Source organism: Centruroides sculpturatus, unplaced genomic scaffold, assembly GCF_000671375.1.
Source record: "Centruroides sculpturatus isolate CEXI.00-Female unplaced genomic scaffold, Cexi_2.0 scaffold2180, whole genome shotgun sequence".
In the NCBI taxonomy this organism is placed as follows: domain Eukaryota; kingdom Metazoa; phylum Arthropoda; class Arachnida; order Scorpiones; family Buthidae; genus Centruroides; species Centruroides sculpturatus.
In genome coordinates, this window is record NW_019386298.1 from 32,846 (window position 1) to 57,034 (window position 24,189).

Here is a 24,189-nt window from a genome sequence, read left to right on the forward strand (position 1 = left end):
TAAGTGAATGTATTTTGTGTTGTACTGTTCTTGTGTGTGTTTATTGTTTCAATTTGTCTCGTTGTCGTTACTGTCTTTATGTGTACTTGTTGTTATAATTCTTCTGTCTGTTGCTGTTGTTTTGCTAGTGTAATTTATTATTACTATTCTATTTATTGTAAAATATACGTAATATTACAACAACAATGTTATATATTTTTGCTATTGTATTATAAACTATTTTTTGACGTTATTTTCATTATCTAACACAATAGCAATATAAAAATGAAAGTATTATTATTAAATTTAAAGATATTGGTTGAAAATCAAAACAGATTGATAATTAGAAAGCATTAGGAATGAACGATTTGGACAAATCTTTAATCCTCTTTAATGAAGGTAGATGATGAATTAGATCAAATTATCCTCTAGTTAATATATATAAATATAGAAAACAGTAATTATGATTAAATTCACGTAAATACAATTTTTATAACATAATTTACTGTAAAGCTCCATAAAATAGGGGAGAAAAGTAATGAAAACTTTTTGGTTATTGCACTTCAACCAGACATTTATTGAGAAAAATATAAAGAAAACGGTTAAAAACAATTTAAAGGAGTAAAAAACACACAAAAAATTATATTTTTGAAAAATACGAAGTTGAATTTTCCAATATCGAAAAAAGCATCGAGCCATTCTCTGAGAATCGGTTTGTGGATCAGTTTGTCTCCCAATCGTCTGATAAATTGGATAACAGTTGATTGCCAATCGAAAAAGGAAGCCAATTATTGTTACACAAAGCCGTCCCTTCTGTTGATCTTTGTACAGCTTTTAAACATACAACCCCCTTTATCAAAATTTATTTGTCCTACGTTTAACCCGAGTGTCGCCTATGACGTTTCTGTTTGTATTTTACGAACAGACGTTCGGACGTTTCGCATATTTTGCATTTTTTAATTTAAGTTTTTTTCAAGTTTTTACGTGGTTGTAAAAATTTGATACGAAGTTTTTACATTATCAGGTATTGTCTTCGCTGTTTTTCTACAAGAACGTCACACAAAAAAGAATTTTGGAGTTAATTTTTTGAAGTTTTGTATAGTCGACCTCCCTATAACACTGTTGATTATTCCGTTTTATATGAATTCCATGTTGTACGAGTCGCTTAGATTTTACAAGTACGTGTGCTGGACTGTGAACGGCTCACGTATTTGTAAAATCTAAGCGACTCGTACAACATGGAATTCATATAAAACGGAATTATCAACAGTGTTATAGGGGGTCGACTTGTATTAATTATGTAAATCATTGTTTAAAATTATTTACAATGCAAATATTCAAAGTATGAAAAGAAGTATTAATTCTAAATCAATATATTAGATTTTACAGTCCTTAATAGAAAAATTATAAAAATATGCCACAAATTACATCTGTGGTATTACTTTTCAATTTCTTTTGATTGCTTCTTTATTCAATTGTTTTATTTTAAAAAAATAAATAAAACAATTAGAAAAAATGATTATTTACTTGTTTTTTTTTTCAGAAAGTTAATGTTGTAATGACTATATAGATTTTGATAATTAATTGTATATTAAATACTTGTATAAAGTATTAAATAAAACATATACAAAAACCATTTGAAAATTTTGATACAATAAAATATTTTATTGTAATATATTCTAACAAAAATTTTAATATAATTTTACAAGATTATTATATTTATTATATTAATTTAACTAAAATGATATAATTAATTGTCACTTAAAATTGTTTGCTTTATTTTCTATTTTAAAATTAATAAGATTTCTTCTTCAAACATTTAAATACAAGTAAAAAAATGTAGGGTTTTATATTAGTTTTAATATGTTTAAAAATGTGAAAGTAAATTGAAGAATTTCACTAGTTTTGTTAAAATATAAATATTTGTAGATTGTCCCCATCTCTCAGTTGGAATTGGTGCTCAAGGATCTAGTCGTGATACCACTTTTGGTGCATTAGTTAGTTATACTTGTCCCAAAGGTCAAGAATTTAGCAATGGAGAAATAAAAATTGATGCTGAATGTAGACAAGGTGGAAAATGGAGTGTAAATCATATACCTAGATGTCAAGGTAAAATAATTTATCATATGAAATACAAAATAAATATTAAAAGAAATCAAATAATTTATATTTTGTTACTTTTTTCAGAACGTTATTGTGGTCCAGTACCTCAGATTGATAATGGTTTTGCAGTTGTGGCTACTAATGTTACTTTTAGAGGCCAGGCAACTTATCAATGTTATGCTGGATTTGCTTTTCCAAGTGGATTACCTACAGAAACAATACGTTGCACAGAAGATGGAAAATGGGAAAAGTTACCAGTTTGTCTGGCTTCTTCCTGCCCTCCATTACCAGAAACACCGCACGCATCACCAACACTTTTAAATGGAGGTGGAAGAAGCTATGGTACAGTTATTCGTTTTGAATGTGAGCAGGGTTACTATAGAATTGGAATTCCTGTTATTGTTTGTACGAGTAATGGACAATGGTCTGCGCTACCACCTAAATGTGAACGTAAGTAAATTTTTTAACCTGTTATGGGAGTTTCAAAATGGGAAATGTTTAGTGAATCAAAATTCCTTACATATTTGATATAGCAATTATTTCCTTGAGTTTTACCATAAAAGTTTTATAAATTATAAATGATTACAACAAAGTATTAATGATTATTTTCTATACATAATATTTTCTGAGGAACTACCTGGACTCAAATCTGGTTTCTCAGTGTGCAAACTGAACGTTGCTTCCTCAGTATTAATTATATAATAATGATAGACTATTATTATTATATAATTACTGAATATATATATATATTTATTTATTTTTTTAGGTGTGCAATGTCCAATTTTACCACAAATTGAAAATGGATTTGTAACTGGAACACATAATGTATATTTCTATCAAGATGAAGCTAAGGTCCAGTGCAACCGAGGATTTAATTTAGAAGGAAGTCCGATAATTAGTTGTGGTCCAAATCAGACATTTATAAATCTTCCTGTTTGTAAAGGTAATAAGTTATATATATATATGATATTGAATGAAAATTTGATCATTAATGAAAAACATATAAAACAGAATAATTCATAAATTTTAAAATATTTTACAGATATTGATGAATGTGCAGCTTCTTCATGTGATACTGCTTCTACTGTTTGTACTAATACAGCAGGTGGATTTTTTTGTAAATGCAAATCTGGATTTGAACCAAATTTAGGTAAATTTCAATAGATTAAAATTAAAAATTTTTTGGTTTCAAGACTACACACATTAAGAGTTGGCAGTTTAACCCACATTCAGGCCCATAGCTTTAAGAGGCCCAAAGGTGGCTCAGCTACTCTTGTCCATTATTCTAAATAAAAAAATTCTGTTTGATTATTTATATTTTTTAGGTAAATATATAATTTTGAACATTTAAATTTTGAATATTTTTGTAATGTTTTGTATGTACAGTACAATTATTTAATATTATTATATAATATATATTATATTTCAAAAATTTTTTGGGGTGGACCTCAACCCTCTTTCCATGGAGTATTCAGCAATTTCCAAACTCTTGGTAAGGCAATTCCCCAATTTGCTAAAGCCACCCTTACTATACTCGGTCTAGCTACACCGTCACTCCATTTGCAAAAAATTAAAAAATTGAATTAAAAATTAATACAAAAATATGTCTGTAAACCGATATTATAAAAATAAATAAATTATGTTAAAATTAGTGTTATTTTTAAAACCCTACCCTTTTAAAAATCCTGTGCACATGCACGTTTGATTTAAAATTTATAAAAGTTGACTGAAATGTATACATTATATCAGTTAAATAATTAAATATGAATTTTAGATTGTCGTCCGGTTGGTGACTTGGGTCTTAATACTGGCAATATACCAGATACTAGTATAAGAGCATCAGGAACAGAAGCAGGATATAATAAAAATGTAAATAGCTACTTATAAATTAGAGGTATTTTTTCTATTTAAATAGAAANATCTAGAATTTCACATCTTGTCTGCTTTATCTGCCTTGAATACTAAATGTAAAAGTAAGATTGACCAATAAATATTAAGAAAAATATCTATTATTTGATATAGTAAGTAGAATTTTATATATATATATGGAGAATAACAACACCACTGGTATAACCAGGAAGCTACCTGGGAGAGGCCCTGGGCCCCTATGGGAAATAAAGTAAAAAAAAAAAAAGAAAAATGTTGCTACATTGATATAAAAACTGCCTCAAATTTAGCCCAATTTTTAGGATTTTTTAAGAAAAACTTTTAGGCCTCGTAGGCACAATAGGGTTTTTTTTTTTTTAAATAGGAAATCCATGGGTTCCGGCCAGGCCGCAATGGGGTGACCGAGTGACAAGGGAAGGATCTAATATAACAAGTTCGTTATAGGAAGAATTAGAAAATATACCAATATAATTAATATAATAGATTTCAGTAGGACTTCTGTAATATAGATTAAAATATAAATTATGTTGTTTTAGGTGATTATCTGAGTAAAATTACCGTAACGTTATCCTTAAAAGGAATTTTTTTTAAAACAAGTTTTTATTGTTTACCTTGAACGAAAGTCTGAAACTAGTGCAGAGTTGCCCTTGGAAAATTCGATAAAAAATAAATAAATAAATACGATTTCTTGAGTAGAAATGTAAAATCATAATCTGTAAAATATTACAAGTTTATTTATAATTATGTATTATAAAACACAACAAGCATTCGCTACTAGTACAAAGGAGTGTATAACCTTGATAACTCTGAAGGGCAACCATTATGTTACTAATTTTGTTTCTAATAATGAAGAAAAATCAAGGAAACGATTTATTGTTAGATGGATTCGGTTTTCTTTTATCTAAAGATAATCTCATCATCTTGTTAATTCTTCTTATTGTATTTGATTCTTCCTTCTAACAAGATTGACTTTTAATAATAAAACAAAGCTATTTAAATAGTTTGAATTCTATAGAATAATTAAACAGTACGATTTCTAACATTAATTTTTACAAAATATTTTTATAGGTACGGCAGTGAATTAGTTTTAATAGAAGATTACAACCAAAACAATTTTACAAATGATATAGCTAAAGCTAGTCTCAGGGAAGCGGGGCAATTATCTTACTGGATTGGTACGTTTTAAATAAATTTATTAAGACAAGAATTTGATTTTAAATCTCTTGTATGAAAAGAATTTATTTAAATTATTATTTTTTTTTTATAGGTTTAACATCCGTGGATAGCTTATCGACGAACACTTTAGAATCTGCCAGTGGTAGTTTTATATCAAAATATGTTGGTTTTTGGGATAAAGACCAACCCGAACCTAAAGATGGCAAATGTGTTAAAGTTGTTCTGTCGGAAGGTATTCAAGTATGGAAATTGGCACCCTGCGAGTCACTTTTACCATTTATGTGCCAAGTAAATGCTTGTCCTAAAGGTATAACTTCTGTAATATTTGATCTCATTATACTGTATATATATCTACAATAAATTTCATAACATTTGTATCTATTTATACTTATCACGCAACTTTTTATAACCTACTTCTAATAATAGAATACAGTTTGTGATTGTTAAATTAGATTAAAGAAATCGAATGAATTGAATTTATATTTTAAAAATATAATATTTTGTTTTAATTGTTCTGATTAAGATGGTAGCTATTTGTAATTGAAAAAATCCAGTAATGAATTGTGTATTTTCCTGGCAACAGCATTCAAAATTGTATGTTGCATTGATGCTATTAAATTTTGGTGGTAGAAGGTCAAGAGGGTGGGAAGATAGAGGGGGGTCATTTATCTTCAGAGGGATAGGACTTAAGATTTTGTTCATTATTAACACTTACACTTTTTCATAAAACTCATCCCTACTCTCATAATTAAGCTTTTTGCTATTTTATAGTAATTAAAACTATAAAAATTTTTTATAACAAAATCTGATAACAGACGACACTACAAACAATTTTATTTTTAATTAAATACAAATTTTTTTTTTAAAATAAACTCATAATAGCTGGAAAAGTTATGCAACTCCTGTTGCTGGATTTTTTTTTTTTTTTTGCAGACTGCTCTGTAGCTATTTGTCACTCCAATCACCAGATGAATAAAATTTTTGTAAATTGCAAATTTTGTAACAGACAGTGTGACTCCTGCATAGGTTAATTTATCATATAGTTATACTACCATTATTCTTTACATTTGTATTTATAGCAAAATATTTATAGTAACTTCATGAAACTTCTTCTATAGAACATTAATGATTGATAATAGACAAATACTAATTTTTCTTCAAAAATTTCATAATAGTAATTTAATAATAATCTTTAAACTATAAGAATTCTGAAGTAAAGAATGGAAGTTTGCAAAACCATTTAAGAGATAAAGTCATATAAGTACTTAGAAATAAGTTAATCTTTACTAATTATTACGAAGAAATAATAATTTTCTCTGCAACTTTATTATTATATATATTAAAATTATAAATTGTATATAGATAGAAAGTCAATCATCTAAATGGTGAGTAGAAGTTTATTTGAAAATATTTAAAAATATCTGGAACCATCTTTCATTTCATTGCTTTTATTCTTCTGAGTCATATAAATAATAATATTACATGAATTTTAAATTTAACATAAAAGGAGAATATTTTAAAAATTCTTAAAATTTTAAAATTACTTGTTATGTACATACTTGTGTTATGTTATTTTTAATACTATTTGATATTGTTAAAATAATATTTAAAAAGCATATGTAATATTTTTCATATTCTAATAACAGTCCTGATAGAGAAGGTACCAGAAACAAATAAAAATACAGCCAATTTACGTATTTATTTATTTTATCTGATTTTACGTTTAAATTAATATTTTTTCAAAAATAAAACGTAAAATCAAGATTTTTTAACTGCATTAATTTCAAAGCTATAATTTTTATATAAATAAAAAATAATTTTTGTTTTTTTAAAATAAATATAAATGCCAATGATATATATTTACTTAGAAATTTAAGCTGACAGATTCCCAACCCTCATCTACATAAATTGACATTTTAAGCAGATACCTATATACCATTGTGTAATTCTCCAGTAATTGTTCCTTCACCTGCAGGGTTACCATCTTGATCCCGCCATTTCCAATCTGGTCCTCGGATAACTCTGGCCCCCACAATCATGTGTCTTATTTGTTGTTTAATTATTCTTCTTTGTCGCCTCAAATTCGCTTCTGCCTCTTTTGCCGTCTTACCTGAATATGTATTGTAAAATTACCCAATAATAATAATAAGAAAAACATAGATTTGCATATATTTCTATAATTCAGATTTTCATTTTACCTATATCATCACAAACACCAGTAATTGTGCCATAAATTTCAAAACCTGAGAGAGACATATAGTGTGTCTGTCCACTTGCATTTTTCCCTGTTTGTTGTAAACGTATATGTCTCCAACCTTGGGTTTCTTCTGAAGGTGTTTCTAAAGGCCATGATGCTGTAGATCCAGGTTCATTCAAAGAACAATCATCAGTATGTGTATAAAGTGTTGTCCAATTTACACCATCCTTTGAAACTTGAAATAACCAATTCCTAAGAGCTGATCTATGATAAATAAATTTATAGCATGTAAATAATTTAATAGCAATAAAATTTAGTCATCTATTGATATTTAGACTTGAAAATTATTTCTTTAGTCTCTTTCTTTTAATAAGAATATGTTCTTAATAATAATAAAATAAATATCATAAATACAAAAATTACCCATTTAAAAAATAAAATCTCAAATTTAGATGCTTCTTAACATAAAATAACTTTTCCCAAAAAAATACAAAAAATAAGCAATATTGAGAATAATATGTTATCATAAAATATATTTAGCAAAATTAATACTATTCAATTTCTTTCTAGAGAAAATGTGAGAGCAAAATATATAGTAAGTATATTAAACTTTTATATTAGAAGAATGTTAACATAAAAAAATAGAATATTTTTATTATAAAACAAAAGTATAAAAATGGAACTACATGTAATTATACAAGCAGAAATGCAAACTTTCAGTAAGCTGAAAATGGCTGGAAAAAAGTAATGTGAAAGTGAGCACAATGTGACTGGAAAAAAAAGCTGTAACATTAAAAGAAAAAATATATATAAATTACAAGAGAGGATAGATAGGCAATCATATTACAATTTATAGGGATTTAAATATAATCATTCTTATTGTAACAGTAATTGTAAAAACTGCCAATGAAATTAGAAACAATACTAAGAATTAAATTTTTAGATACTCATTTGAACCTATAATTTATCATTGTAGGACCATATGAGTACAATAATTTAATCATCATATTATTATTATTATTTATATCGTAACTTAAATCTTAATGTCTAATAAATTTATGATATATTATTATGTATATCAGCTAAGACACAATAAAATATTACAATTAAATCATAATAAATTTAACCCACTGACATCCATATATAGTAAATAAATTCACATTAACTGGCATGATATTAACACACATGCATAACAAACAACCATTCAGAATCATCTATGTACTAAAGTAAAGCACACGATTATAAAAACTGTTGTAATGATGATAATGGTTATCAAGTAATCTTAATGACTTTTTCCCCAACAAACTATTTGCTGTAAGAATTTTTCTTGTTAAATTACAATAGGAAAAATAAAGCAGCAAATAAATTTATTTATATAAAATTTATTAGCATAACATAATATTTCAGTATACAACAAAATTTTGTTCAAATGTCTATAAAGTTTTTTTCCTACATGTAAGAAATAGGCATCATTTTAGTTGAAACAAATAACGTCAGTCTTTCTAGACTAAAATTTAATTTACAATGTCAACTTGAGACGTTATTTTCAGAAGCATTTTCATACTGGCCCTGTCCAGTATGAATGCCAAAATGGCAGGGAGGAGTGTCACTATGGCAAGAATGAAATTGAGCATATTTTCACTTCTAATTATTTTAAATAAAATTAAATAGTAAAACAAATGCAATAGGGCTCATACACATTAAGCACCACAATTATGTATCAAACATAAATGTAATTCATATTCAAGTATTTTAACAAATTGGAAATAGATTTTGCCATGGTGTATTCTTTATATATAGATTTCTTAAGTTGCAAACATTTTTTACAAGTTCTATCCACTTTTCTTTCCTACAATGATTTTAAATGAAATGTATAAAAATTGCTAATAATTAACTGTAATTATATTACAAATCAAGTTTATGCATGACAAATTAATCTAAATCTTGTTTGTTTTGTAACTTAAAATTTATTAGATTAGCATTTATTTCAACAAGAGATCCAGTATTAAATATAAGAATTATTATTTTATCACAAAAATAACTTTTAGTTTGGAATGAAACAAGCAACTCCTGGGAAAATTTTAAAAATTTTAACCAAATACCTATAATGTTTATATCTAAAAAATTTACTTGTATTATCTACTGAATAGAAATAAAATTATCATTTATTTTTTTATATATATATAGAATTTCTATTTATTAATTATTTTTCACAAAAATACAAACAAGCATTTATAAATTAACATTATCTCAATTTTTCATCATTTTTCAGCTAATTTTTACATAACAATTGCAAAAAAACAAAGTTTTTGTATGTGCATTAGTTTAAATCAATTTTTAAGTTGTAGCTAATATGAAAAAAATTAAAAAACAATACCATACAATCCTAAAATCTGAATTTATGATGATTATTAAAGAAAAATTTTGAATGCAGCAGGTTAAATTGATAAAAAAAATAAAATAAATTGAATACCTTCCATATCCTCTAGCATGACGTAAAGTATAACAACTTGGTATCAGCCATAATCCCAAATCAATAGCAAACCAGGCTCTTCTGAAGTATATTGTAAAATATATTAGAATTGTTATTGGATAACATAATATATTAATGAGTAAAATGAAATAATTATTTAAAATAATTTACTTATTTATACTATTATAAAAAGACACTATTTAAAATTTATTATCTATATTTATAAAATGTAAGTAATTTAATAATATTATATGTAAAATTTTTGTATTTTTCTAATCCCCGTGTTTTATTTGTAACAGTTCAATAAAATACAAATCAATTTACAAAATACAAAAACAATGTACAAAATAATTACAATTAATCTGGTGTATTGTGGAACAAAAAAATAATAATCTGTTTTTATACCATAATATGGTAAGNTACAATTATTTAATATTATTATATAATATATATTATATTTCAAAAATTTTTTGGGGTGGACCTCAACCCTCTTTCCATGGAGTATTCAGCAATTTCCAAACTCTTGGTAAGGCAATTCCCCAATTTGCTAAAGCCACCCTTACTATACTCGGTCTAGCTACACCGTCACTCCATTTGCAAAAAATTAAAAAATTGAATTAAAAATTAATACAAAAATATGTCTGTAAACCGATATTATAAAAATAAATAAATTATGTTAAAATTAGTGTTATTTTTAAAACCCTACCCTTTTAAAAATCCTGTGCACATGCACGTTTGATTTAAAATTTATAAAAGTTGACTGAAATGTATACATTATATCAGTTAAATAATTAAATATGAATTTTAGATTGTCGTCCGGTTGGTGACTTGGGTCTTAATACTGGCAATATACCAGATACTAGTATAAGAGCATCAGGAACAGAAGCAGGATATAATAAAAATGTAAATAGCTACTTATAAATTAGAGGTATTTTTTCTATTTAAATAGAAAATATTAATGATTCTTTTATATTTAGGATGTTCGATTAGATAGTAGCAGCGGTTGGTGTGGAAATATTCCTAGAGCAGGAGAAAATTGGATTCAAGTAGATCTGAGAGCTCCAGTTGTAATCCGAGGTTTCAGAGTACAGTCAGTTAGTAGAACTGATGGTTCACAAGCATTTCCTCTCAGTGTTAGATTGCAATACACAGATGATTTAACAGATGTTTTTAGAGATTATAGTGAACCTTCAAGAAGGGTATAATAAAATATATAAAAGTTTTAAAATTTGTACAAAGAATAAAATATATATAATTGAAATTTATTTTAGTATTTTTATTTTTTTTTCTATTTCCTTTATTTAGCCAATTGAATTCCGTCTCGCTCATAATGGTGGAACAGGTTTATCATTAGTAAATTTGCCAATACCTTTAGAAGCACGTTATTTAAGATTGATTATAATGGAATATGTAAGAGCGCCATGCATGCGTTTTGAGTTGATGGGTTGCACAAGACAAGACTGTCTAGGTAAATTTCTTTTTTAATTTAGAATATGATCAGTTTATAATCAACAAAAATTGAAGACAATAAATTTTTATTTAATTTATTATGTTATTATAGATATAAATGAATGCTTAGATAAGAATGGAGGATGTGATCAGAGATGTATTAATAATCCTGGTAGTTATAATTGTTTATGTAATGTTGGCTATGAATTATATACAAATAATGGAACGAGTGGTTTCTACATTCCACAAAGTGAAAATGGTAATAAAAATGGGGATGTATATCAGATGAATAAAACTTGTGTTCGTAAGTAATTTTTGTGGAAAAATTTTTTGCATTGTATTTTCATAATAAACATATTGGAAATAAATATTGTTAATTAAATGCTAATATTATTTTTATCAGCTAAAATGTGTCCAAAATTGAAAAATCCAGTAAATGGTATCCTATTATCAACAAAATCAATGTATCATTTTGGTGATATTGTTCATTTTCAATGTGATTTTGGATATCAGATGATTGGGACTTCAACTCTTCTTTGTACAAGCAATGGAGTATGGAATGGAACTATGCCTACTTGTGAATGTAAGATTTAAATGTTATTTTTTTTATACATGAGATGTGACTAAAAAGCTTTCAGATTAAAAATACACTTATTATTTCTACATGATCTGTTCAGAAGCATTCTTGAAAGCATTTGTCAATTTTCAGAAGACATCCAAGAATACAATTAATTGTAAACATTTTTTGATTATCAATGAAATTTTTTATTTTTGTAATTAAAATCCTTCCTTTATAATGGAAATTTCAATTCTTGGAATAGGCTTTATTATATTCTTATTAGAATATAATAAAGTCAATATATTTTCAATTTCTTATAACATAAATTGGTAGAAGTTTACTTAGGTAGTCCCTATGGTGGCACTTCTGGAATCTCAACAACATGCCTGTTTTTATTTGATTTTAGAATTTAAATATGATAAATGGAAGTAAATATCAAGAATTCAAAAATATAAATCAAATTATGCTAATATTTGGATAACTTTCATCATTTTAATTTAATTATGGTGAAAATTGGACTTTCTCTTGCAATATTTTTATAAAATAATAATAATTTTACATATTAACTAGGGGACTTACCCACAAAAATTCTGTAATGATTCGTTGATTCCCAGTGTTGACATTTCTATTTTTCCTCCTTGCCATAAGTGATCTAACCCTTTGCATTTCTCATTCTCCCACACAGGTTTTGCCCATATTTCAAAAATAGACATCATAACAAAAATTGCATGATAATTCATTGATTCCTAGTGCCACTGTTTCTATTTTTTCTCTGACAGAAAAATGTGTTGTGACAATTTTATTCTCAGTATTTTATGTATATAGAGTAGATTGTATAATGTGGTATGTATAAATTCTAATTATAAATTAAAATTAAATTTTGTTTCAGATGCACAGTGTGCTGTATTTCCCAATGATCCATCTCAGGGTTTGAGATCTCATTTCTCAGAAGATGAAAAATTTGTTCCATTTCATGAAAATGTTACAATTTCATGTGATGAAATAGGTAAACCACTTCCACTAACATCCACTGCTCATTTCAGACAATGTGTTTATGATCCAGGTGAAAATCATCCTGATTATTGGTTATCTGGAGCACCTCCAACGTGTCCTCGTATGTTTAACTATTCATAGTAATTAGTTGTGGATAATTTTCTAGTTACAACAAAAATAAATAAATAAATATTGTTTTAGGAATTAACTGTGGAATTCCTCCAGAAACTACTGGGGCAAATTATGGTTTCTATGTTGATACAAGATACCATACTAGCTTCTTTTTCAGTTGCGAAGATACTTTTACGTTAGCTGGTAAAAGTAGAATGAAAGATAGTATAGTAAGATGCACAGAAGATGGGACATGGGATTTTGGAGACTTACATTGTGAAGGTACGTAATTTGATTATTTCAATAATTATAGACATATTTAAAAAAATTAACTCAATATATGTTTGAATAATAGGTCCTGTATGTGAAGATCCTGGAAGACCACCAGATGGTCAGCAAATTGCTACAACTTATGAGCATGGTGCTGAAATATCTTTTAGTTGTACAAGACCTGGATATTCACCCTATACTGACAAACCAATAACGTGCAATAAAAGTAAAAGCCTTATATATTTTAAAATATATTTATAATTTATAAAATATATTTACATCAATTATAAATTTATGTATTTTAGAGGCTCAATGCAAAACAGTAAAACCTATAGGAATAACATCTGGTATTATACCTGATAGTGCTATAAATGCATCATCTCAAAGAAGTAATTATGAAGCTTGGGTAAGAATATTTTAAACAGCTTCATTATATTGTATTTTAGATATATTTATTTATAATTTTATTATTTAAAACTTATTACTAATAATAATTGTTTTTATAGAACATTCGTCTTAATAGTGCAACTGGTTGGTGTGGCCAGCAAGAACCATTCACTTACATAACTGTTGATCTTGGAAGAATATATTTGTTAACAGCTATTTTGGTTAAAGGTGTTATTACAAATGATGTTGTTGGAAGACCAACTGAATTGCGATTTTTTTATAAAATGAGAGAGGCTGAAAACTTTGTCGTATACTTTCCAGTAATTGAATAAATTTAAATTTCATATTTTTATCCAGTTAATTACAAAATAAAAACAAAAACCTTTCTTTTACAGAATTTCAATTTAACAAGTCGTGAACCAGGAAATTATGGAGAGTTAACAGTCATAGAGCTACCTCAAAGTGTTAAAGTTCGCTATGTAATTTTGGGAATTGTTTCATACAAGAAGAATCCTTGTTTGAAGTTTGAATTAATGGGATGTGAAGTTGTTGAGGATGAGATACTTTTAGGTTATGATAGAGGGTATCCATTCTGTATAGGTAATTAATGTTATTAGATAATCATTTAAAGGCTTATGTTTTAAATTATTTCTAGTTGGCTTGTGTATTTATAAAAATTATTTAAAATTTACAGACAAAGAACCTCCACAGTTTATTAATTGCCCTAAAGAGCCAATTTCAGTAGAAAAATCTTCAAATAGTTTACAACAAGTCAATTATTCTGTACCAGTAGCTGTTGATAATTCAGGAAGGATTGCACGACTTGAAGTAAAGCCGGTTGGTTTCAAACCTCCTGCATATGTTGTGGAAGACACAGTTGTACAATATATTGCTTATGATTTTGATGGAAATGTTGCTATTTGTACTGTAAATATTACAGTTCCAGGTAAAAATTTTTAAAATTTAATTTCAGGTAAATTTTAAAAAATTTATCCATATTTACATTTTACATATTTAATTTAATATTTTATAGATGACACTCCTCCTTCTTTAAGTTGTCCTGAATCATTTGTTATCCAATTAGACGAAGAGCAGGAAAGCTATCATGTGAATTTTAATAATACATTAAAACTAGTACATGCTGTGGACAAATCTGGTGATGTTACTATAGATATATCACCTCAAACAGCCATTATACCAGTGGGAAGCTTTCGTAATGTTACTATTGTTGCAGCCGATAAGTTTGGTAATCAGGCAACTTGTCATTTCCAAGTATCAGTTCAAGCAGCACCATGTGTAGCATGGTCATTAGCAGCTCCTGCAAATGGAATAGTCAAGTGTTTGCCAAATGATCAGAATGATGGTTTCAGATGTCTAGCAACTTGTAAAACGGGTTTTAAATTCACAGATGGACAGCAAGCCAAAACTTATGAATGTACAAATGGCCAGATGTGGTTACCAAATAATATTATACCAGATTGTGTTTCAGAAGGTAAGAACTATAACATTTAATATTTAGAAACTCTTCTATAGCTATTTTTAACTGAATTTTTTTATTTTTAGATACTAAACAAGCATCATATGATGTAATAGCAATGACAGAATACCGTGCTGGTGGAGCATTACCAACTAGTTGTCTTAATCAATATACAAGTTATGTTAGCACTTTTTATTCATCTTTAAGTCAACTATTATCTGAACGATGTTCAGCAATCAATGTAAAAATTGGAATAACTTTTCACAATACAACAATACATACCATTTCAGAAAACCAGGTAACATTAAAATTTAAATAATTACAGATTTATTATAAAAGTATAATTATTCCATTACATATGATAATATTATTGTTAGATTATTGTATTAATGTAAAAATTCGTTGTTTTTTTTTTATTGAAGCTTATTTTGGGATATACATTACGTATTGATCCAGTTGTTCGTCAACCATTATTATATGATTTGTGTGGTTCAACGTTGGGTTTAGTATTTGATCTCAGTGTTCCAAGTACATCAGCTGTGATTGAACCTTTGCTTAATATTACTGCACAAAATGTAGGAGGAAGATGTCCAGGTTTACAAGCTATTCGTTCATCTGTAGAAAGAGGCTTTACTTGTGAAGCTGGAGAAGTATTAAACAATGTTGGTAATGGTCAAGTGCCTCAATGCTGTAAGTACTCTTACATACATAAAATATATAAATACAGTTTTTTACAAATATTTTATAATTAATATGTAATGAATGTTGCAGTGGATTGTCCTGCAGGAACTTTTGCATCTAAATCAACTGGTTGCAAATTTTGTCCTAGAGGATTTTATCAAGATTTAACACATCAAAGTAGCTGCAAACGATGTCCAGATGCCACATATACTAGATATGAAGGAAGCAAAAGTTTAACTGATTGTATTCGTATGTATTATTATTGTCATATCTAAAACAATTTATATACACTCCTCAAAAGTGAAATCACAACACCACAGTGGAATGTGCATAGGCACATACAAATTGCAGGACCAGTAGAGATGACAAAGATATGCAAATGATTAAGTTTGCATACACATCAGGGCTTGTGGTACCCAGTTTCATGCTAGAAAGACCAGCAGCCAGATGGGCTATAAATGCTATTAGTGACAGTTCATGGTAGCAAACTTGAACACCTGTGGAACCTCATCCATGTGAGATGCACCAGTGACCAATGTCACATACCATAAACAACATGAACACCACAGTGGATGCAGCTTGGCAAGAGATACCTCAGGCAACCATTAATTGCCTCATTGCCTTGCAGTACTGCTGTCTGTGGGGTCCATATTCATTACTGAATAAACAGGTGTCTGTTGCATATCTTTGTTTGTTCTTTTAATCATTTATGTATCTCTGTAACATCTACCTGTCCATCTACCAGTCCTGCATTCCTTTGTGGTGTTGCAATTGTAAGGAGTGTAACTTAATTGAATAGATTACTATAATCTTTAGTTCTCCATGTCTATATAGTTAGATATTAAATATAATTTTAGTTATAACTTTATTGTAATTTATAATGTTATGAAATGTATTTTATTTCAGCTGTATGTGGTTATGGCAGCTATTCATTAACTGGTTTAGTTCCATGTTTACAATGTCCAAATGATACATTTTCTGGTATACCACCATTAGATGGATTCAAAGAATGTCAACGATGTCCTGCAAATACATATACTTATGCACCTAGAGCAACTTCAAACACTGATTGTAAATGTAAGTGTATTAACATTTTTATTTTAAATAATTATGAAATAAATTAATGACATTTTTATAATCCTTATTAATTATTGTTTGTTAATAGAAATTATAAACATTTTTATTAATTAACATAATAAATTGGTATAGAATTTCAATTATGATTTTTCAGTTTTTATTTTTTAAATATTACTTTAGATTAACAAAGAATAAAATAATATATGTGTATATAAAGCACAAGGATTGTAAACACATTACAATTTTACAAATTTTTATTTTTATGATTAATTAAATTACTGATAAATTTCAAACAATTTAAATAATGTAATCAACTTGTATGTGATGTATTGGAGTCCCAGATATATGTGTTGTGCATGTGTGTTTTTTCTGGTGCCATATTTGTGATGTTTCTGTTCCATTATAATGTCACTCAATATATGACAGAGTAACCAAACTTTAAGTGGGAAAAAGTGTAAATTTTGAATGGTACTCCTAATGAAAAAATACAATGTAAGTAAATTTTAAAACAAAATAAAACAAATTTGAAAATAACAAAGAAAAAAATTACCACACAGCACTTAGAAATGATGCTGTTCAATGTTCAATAAAACTATCATAAAATGTACATTTTTACTCAGGACAATGATACAATGACCAAGTGTTATAGTTGTTTTAATGTACTTAAATTTCTCTTGCTAGAAATGATATGTTTTGAACTTTACCAAAATCTTTGGATCAACCCAGCCACTTTCTACAAAATTAAGCTTTAAGTGATTTGTATACTTTTGTGTGGTAAAGAGTTAAAAATTGGGTTATTAAGACAAGGTGTCACCATATTCTATCTTTGCCCATGAACTATGATCCTCTAAGAATGAATTCATCATCTTCATAAGGATCAATTCTACTGCACATTACAAGTTTACTTCTGTACCAGTCCATATTTTGACTAGTAAGAGTTGTTAAATAAAAACAACCAAATTTGTTTGCATTTCTGGACGTTTCAAGATCCTAAGTACAAAAATGTAAAAATGTTCTCATATTTTCCCTCTGTTTTGAAGGAATTGAAAAAATAAAATGCATTTTCTTCCATCTTCTACACAAACCAAACTATATACATCTCCACAAACAGCACAGCACAGCACAAATATGGCAAAGGAGGAAGAGCAATGACGATTTGATCACAGGAAATAACATTCATGCAAGTTCTCTATAATAAAAGTATAAATGAATATATCATTTGATAAAATTATTATATTGTAAACTAAAACTTTTATCATATTTTAAATTATTTTACGATTATATCCTGTATTATAAGAAAATTGAAACATGTTCTAAATTACATTTGACATTGTTGTGAAATGTTAATATTGATAATTATTCTAAAAATAAATTTACAAATTTTTCAAAGTTCTTTGACTTTTTCTATAGCTCGTTGTCCACCGGGTACGTATTCTGAAACTGGATTAGATCCTTGTATTCCTTGTCCTACAAATTTCTATCAAACTGAAGAAGGTCAGACATCATGTAAACAGTGTGAACAAAATGAAAGAACACTTAGACCAGGGGCACTTAGCAAAGATGCTTGCACACCAGGTACAATAATGAATTGTTTATGTATATGATGTTTAATATTTTAATAGTTATGAATTTATAATGTTTCAATAACCTTATGAGAATAATATAATTTCTTAAATCAATATTTTCAGTTCAGTGTATAAATCATGGATGTCAGAATGGTGGATTATGTCTTGTACAGAACCATCAAACAAACTGTTATTGTCCTGCTGGTTTCACTGGACAGTTCTGTGAAGTGGATATGGATGAATGTGCAAGTCGACCCTGTCACAATGGTGGCACATGCATTGATCGACCACAAGGATATATATGCCGTTGTCCACCAGGTAAAACAATCACTTTCCATGTAATTTATTAGAAATATTTCAAATAGTTAATCCAGTGTTTTTCTAATAGTAGTATCACCAACATGGTAATTTTTTTTTGTGGCACGCTGTTTCTTTATAAATGTAAGGATATTACTTTTTGTAGTACAGCAGTTCTGTTTTGTCCTTTAGCAGACCCTTTTGTCATTTTTTCTTTGGACAAATGAAATACATTGAATGTTTCTTTATTAATAAACAGTAGTCTTAAAGATTTTGTGTTTTGTTAGCAGTTCCTACCTCTAATGTTATTTTTACTGTAAGTCCTTGAGTTTTTCCCAGGCCTGTGGAAAAATTCCCAGCCTCCCTCTTGATGGCCCTGGAGATGTTATGGTGCTGCTCAGCACTATTTCACAGCATTCCTAAAATATGCTTTGTAGCATCCTAGTTGAAAACCACTTAGTTAATTATTGTCTAAACAATAATGATTGAAAAATATTCAATATGAGAAAATTAAATTTTTGTTCCTATTTTAAGGTTTCAGTGGATTACAATGTCAGGAAGAACAAAATGAATGTTTTAACAATACATGTCCAGAGAGAGCTATGTGTCAAAATGCACCAGGAATAGGAAATGTAAATTGTTTATGTCGATCTGGTTATGAAGGAATTGGTTGCAATATCACAGTGAATCCTTGTGTAGTAGGTGATAATCCTTGTAATAATGATGGTATTTGTATACCACTTCAACAAGGTCGATATAAATGTAAATGCAATCCAGGATGGACAGGAAGAAATTGTGAAACGGATATTGGTAAGTTAAATTATAACATTTTAAATATTTTAATACAGGTTAAAGTTTTAAGAATATATGTTTTTATTTAGATGACTGTGCTGAGCAACCCTGTCTTTTGCAAGCAAAATGTACTGACTTATTAAATGATTTCCAATGTGACTGTCCAGTGGGATTTGGTGGTAAAAGATGTCATTTAAAATATGATCTCTGTGTTAATAATCCTTGTGTAAATGGAATCTGTGTTGATCGTTTGTTTTATCAAGAGTGTATTTGTCATTCTGGTTGGACAGGACAAAACTGTGATATTAATATAGATGAATGTCTCAGCAATCCATGTATGAATGATGCTCAATGTATAGACCAGGTTGATGGATATCATTGTCAATGTGATGCTGGATTTACTGGTTCTCGATGCCAACATCCAATTGATGCATGTGAATCTATGCCATGCAGAAATGGTGGAACCTGTGTAGATCTTATAGATGGCTTTGTGTGCCATTGTAGACCTGGTTACATGGGCTTGCAATGTGAAGCTGAAGTAGATGAATGTGTCAGCAATCCTTGTCATCCAGTTGGAACTGCAACTTGTGTAGATTTGGATAATTCATTCCATTGTACATGCAATCCTGGCTATACAGGGGAATTATGTGAAGTAAGTAATTTTTTATTTTATTATTGTAAGTGGTTTTGATGCAAGTTGGCTATTATTACAAATTTTTTTTTATAATAAGTAAAAGTATTTAGGATAATTAGTACATTTTTTGCTAATCTAAACTAATTATTGTACAGGACTAGTGGAACTATATGTAAAGAAACTAAAATTTAAAAAATACTATAGATTATATACATAGAACATTTTAACATTGTATTTTTGGCACATATATTTTTACTAAAATGATTGCATATTAATTTTACAAACTTGCCATGTTTTTAAAAATTTATTTTTGGTTTTGTCTAAAACATTTAATTGAAAAATAAACAAACTTGGTTCAAATTAACCAACAGTTCAGATTAGTGAAAGTACAGTACACTATAATTGGAAATCGGCAAAACAATAATATAGAGGCATACAATGTACTGTACATTACACTTATATAAAGTTCAATATTTCTCACTGTAATTTGTTAACAGCTTTACATTGGAGCTGATAAACTACATTGCATCTTTCTCCTACACAATGGACAATGGAAGTGAAAGAATAATAAATTCTATGGCTTCTTCCTTCTGCCTTTATCATGGTAGGCAAGTATTGAAAACAATGTTGGTACCAACAGTTTTGAATTGTTTCAGTGTCATTTAATGATTGTGCTTGCAATAAACATATGTCAGCTTGGAAATAAAATTTCCTGTTTCACATACAATACACAGTATTACTTTATTTTTAAACAAATCAAATAAATTATTTAATTGGTCAAATGATTTATGATAGCTGTTATTATTTTTTTTTGCATTTATTATCAGTAATTGCATTCAGCAGAATCAACAGTTCCAGAGCAGTTGAGTATTTTAATGCTGAACACCCTCTACAGAAGTGCTGCTTCAGAACATTTGGAGTTTATTAACATTATGTTTATTAGACTTCATTTATCATACTTTTTGGTAGTGTAAATGAAGCATAACTGATCAATGATGGCTGTGCTCACATAGCAAATGAAATATGTATTATTTATGTGTGTATTACAGTATTAATTCACTCACAAACAGTTATTAACAAATAAAAACAGATAACATATGCAAAATTAAACTTTAAAAATGAATTTAATTTACTTTGGCAAATGTTTTTTAAGTTTGTGGGAATGAAAACCCACTCATCACTATCTATTCACATCAACTCATAATTCACTGTTCAACAGATTTTTTGCCGTCATATGACAGTTATAGCAATCAAATTAACATTGGCTTTATTCAGCAGACTTGTGGTGGTACACCAGTATATTTTTGTTGTTTTTATTTTATATAAGTATATATAAGAATATTCTATTCCCCTTTCTCTTTGTTCTGTTTCTATACTTTCTGGAACTTTCGTCTGAATGTGGGTGGTCAGTGACCCAATTTCGGGACAAAGGAGTGAAGATAGCCCAGAGGGCAAGTGGGGGACGATAAGGACACTTTTGGCTTCGGACCGGAGGAGGAAAGACCGTCGGAGAGAGCAGTCTCGAGTTCGGTGTTGCTTCGGCCGGAAGGGTTACGAAGAACACTAAAGACAGAAATAGCATTGGAAGAGAAAAAGAACTTTGGAAAAGCCGAGATTTAAGAACGAATTTTGGGTCCTCGCATGTGCTCCGTCCCCATAGAAGAAAAGAATTCCAAGACGAAAATCATCTTGTGGCCACCACCTCAGTCAACCATTCGGGTACCCGTTCCTTACTAGGAATTTCCATTTTTATTCTCCCATTTTATTCTAATTCCTGTCCTTCCTTTCCCCTTTTAGTTATAAGTAGTTTTAAGTTAGTGATTAAGTGTCTCCTTTGTTACGCGAAAGAAGAGTTTAGCTCCGCTGTAGATTAAAAGTCGGTGTTGTTTGTTTGTTCCCTTTTGTTTAATTAAAGTGAGGAACAAGGAGGTCGGAATCAACGAACCTTTCCTGTATATATGTTCATACAGTAAAATAAAGCACGTCTTATTGTTTTATATTCCTGTCTCTTTGTGAGAATTCATTCATCACCACGTGCTCACCACAGACTCAAGTGAGTCTGCTGAATAAAGCCAATGTTAATTTGTATGTTTATTTCAAAAATAATTACTAAATTTATTTTAGAAAATATGATATGAAATCTAAAAGAAATAGAAAGAAAATAATATAAATTTTCATTTCATTCATTTATATAATGAAATTTTTACTATTGAACATATATTATATACATTTTTTTAACATTATAATTTATAATCTTTGTCATATTAAACAAAAAGAATTATATCTGTTAATAAAGTTATACTTTATTTTAAAAAAAATTTAACCTAATGAAACTTTTTTCAAAGCTGTTTTTTGTGTTGTATTCCTTACTAATAAATATTTTATAATTTTAAATACAAATTAAATCATCAAAAACAAAGTTAAAAACATTTTTAATAAATTATGCAAATGTTTGAAAATAAATAATATTTAGATTTGCAATGCAACTTTTACAATGGGAAATTATACTACTAAGACAATATTTTGTTTTCCAATATATTATTTGCAGTTTAGGCCTTTTATTCTTTGAACAAATTTCACCAGTTTCTACTTTTGTACGTACATTGAATTTCTTTTCAAACATATTTATATTAAGACATACTATTAAGAGAAATGATATTTAAATGAAATATCATTTCTCTTAATACACATGAGCAAAGTTTAAAATTGTGCGTAGTGTCATCTGTTACGAGATTTCATTAAAAAATAACTTTTAATTTTTTTATTATAATTAATACTGTAATATAAGTGGCTTAATTTTGAGAATAGAGATGAGTTTTTAGAAATTTTGTAAAAGCTAATAACAATTAAAATTTTTCATTTAGTGAAGTCCGACCACATCCAAGATATGACATGTGACCTCCCTCAAAATTTAATAGCATCAAGCCCTTATATACAAGTGACCATACCAAATTTTGTTTCTTAATTTTTACTCCATCCTGAGGTATTAAATGAAATAGATGCACACATATCTATGGAATTTTTTCCTGTTTTTTTATTTTTTTTTTGTTTAAGGGGTCTCAAAACATCAAGATTTGCAAAAACTCCAGAGGGTCAAATTTGTTACAATTTTAATACAAAATTTCCTATATTATATACATAATAGTTGGGAAAGTTTAAATATTAATTTATTATTAAATAATATACAGATTATTAATACACTTTTCATCTTTAATTGTGAATTTTTAAATTATTGTAAAAGATTAAAAGTATATTAACTTGTTAAATTGTTTATCTAACAGGTGAACAATTTAATTTATTTGCTTATTTTTTTGAATTAATATTAATTTTACAAGACCTAAATCTAAAATAAAGGTCATTAGTGAGATAAATCTTAAAAATCTCAAAATCAATGAGCAATTTATTTAACTACCAGTAATATTTTTAAAGATCATTTTTTAGGTTATTCTTTTTCAACTCTTACTGTCTTGTGGACAGTACAGAGAGTTTTCTTTTAAGCCTATTGTGGGTTTGGCCAGCCACAATAGGGATGGCCAGTGCCATTTTTAAAGTTACATTAGCATAGAATAATTCAAATACATACAAAATTTAAACATTAGTATAAATTATTGACTATTTATTTCAACAATAGATCCATTAAAATATAAGTTTTAGTAAAAAATACTTGTAGTATTTTTGTATTTAGATATACAGGTTATGTAGTTTTGGTTTTTTCCAGAAAAATGAGTATATAATTTATGTTTTAAAATATCTTACTAATTATATATGGTATAAATGTTGAATACAGTCGACCACCCTATAACACTGTTGATTTTTCTGTTTTATATGAATTCCATGTTGTACGAATCACTTAGATTTTACAAATACATGAGCCGTTCACAGCCAGCACATGTATTTGTAAAATCTAAGTGACTCGTACAACTTGGAATTCATAGAAAACGGGAAAAATCAACAGTGTTATAGGGGGTTGACTGTACTTTTTAATTTTAAAATTTCATGTAAAGCAGCTGTTTTAAATTGAAAATTATTCTTTAAAAAACACTCTAATTTGAAATTTTTGAATCTTTTTATTATTCAAAAAT

At 27.8% G+C, this 24,189-nt stretch overlaps 1 protein-coding gene across 1 annotated transcript in view; it reads left to right on the forward strand.

Annotated features, from left to right (window-relative positions):
- Positions 1 to 24,189, forward strand: part of LOC111614465 (sushi, von Willebrand factor type A, EGF and pentraxin domain-containing protein 1-like) — a 33,701-nt gene that overhangs the window by 9,011 nt on the left and 501 nt on the right. Inside the window, exons 4-29 of the mRNA XM_023355845.1 lie at positions 1,288 to 1,321; positions 1,909 to 2,088; positions 2,167 to 2,532; positions 2,849 to 3,025; positions 3,125 to 3,232; positions 3,857 to 3,951; positions 10,793 to 11,014; positions 11,121 to 11,283; positions 11,377 to 11,568; positions 11,668 to 11,847; positions 12,713 to 12,937; positions 13,018 to 13,209; positions 13,283 to 13,423; positions 13,503 to 13,603; positions 13,704 to 13,904; positions 13,980 to 14,184; positions 14,279 to 14,530; positions 14,618 to 15,076; positions 15,148 to 15,359; positions 15,484 to 15,751; positions 15,833 to 15,991; positions 16,649 to 16,819; positions 18,230 to 18,394; positions 18,508 to 18,702; positions 19,216 to 19,491; positions 19,563 to 20,125. Coding sequence (XP_023211613.1) covers positions 1,288 to 1,321; positions 1,909 to 2,088; positions 2,167 to 2,532; positions 2,849 to 3,025; positions 3,125 to 3,232; positions 3,857 to 3,951; positions 10,793 to 11,014; positions 11,121 to 11,283; positions 11,377 to 11,568; positions 11,668 to 11,847; positions 12,713 to 12,937; positions 13,018 to 13,209; positions 13,283 to 13,423; positions 13,503 to 13,603; positions 13,704 to 13,904; positions 13,980 to 14,184; positions 14,279 to 14,530; positions 14,618 to 15,076; positions 15,148 to 15,359; positions 15,484 to 15,751; positions 15,833 to 15,991; positions 16,649 to 16,819; positions 18,230 to 18,394; positions 18,508 to 18,702; positions 19,216 to 19,491; positions 19,563 to 20,125 — 5,502 coding nt within the window. The remainder of the gene's footprint in view (positions 1 to 1,287; positions 1,322 to 1,908; positions 2,089 to 2,166; positions 2,533 to 2,848; positions 3,026 to 3,124; positions 3,233 to 3,856; positions 3,952 to 10,792; positions 11,015 to 11,120; positions 11,284 to 11,376; positions 11,569 to 11,667; positions 11,848 to 12,712; positions 12,938 to 13,017; positions 13,210 to 13,282; positions 13,424 to 13,502; positions 13,604 to 13,703; positions 13,905 to 13,979; positions 14,185 to 14,278; positions 14,531 to 14,617; positions 15,077 to 15,147; positions 15,360 to 15,483; positions 15,752 to 15,832; positions 15,992 to 16,648; positions 16,820 to 18,229; positions 18,395 to 18,507; positions 18,703 to 19,215; positions 19,492 to 19,562; positions 20,126 to 24,189) is intronic.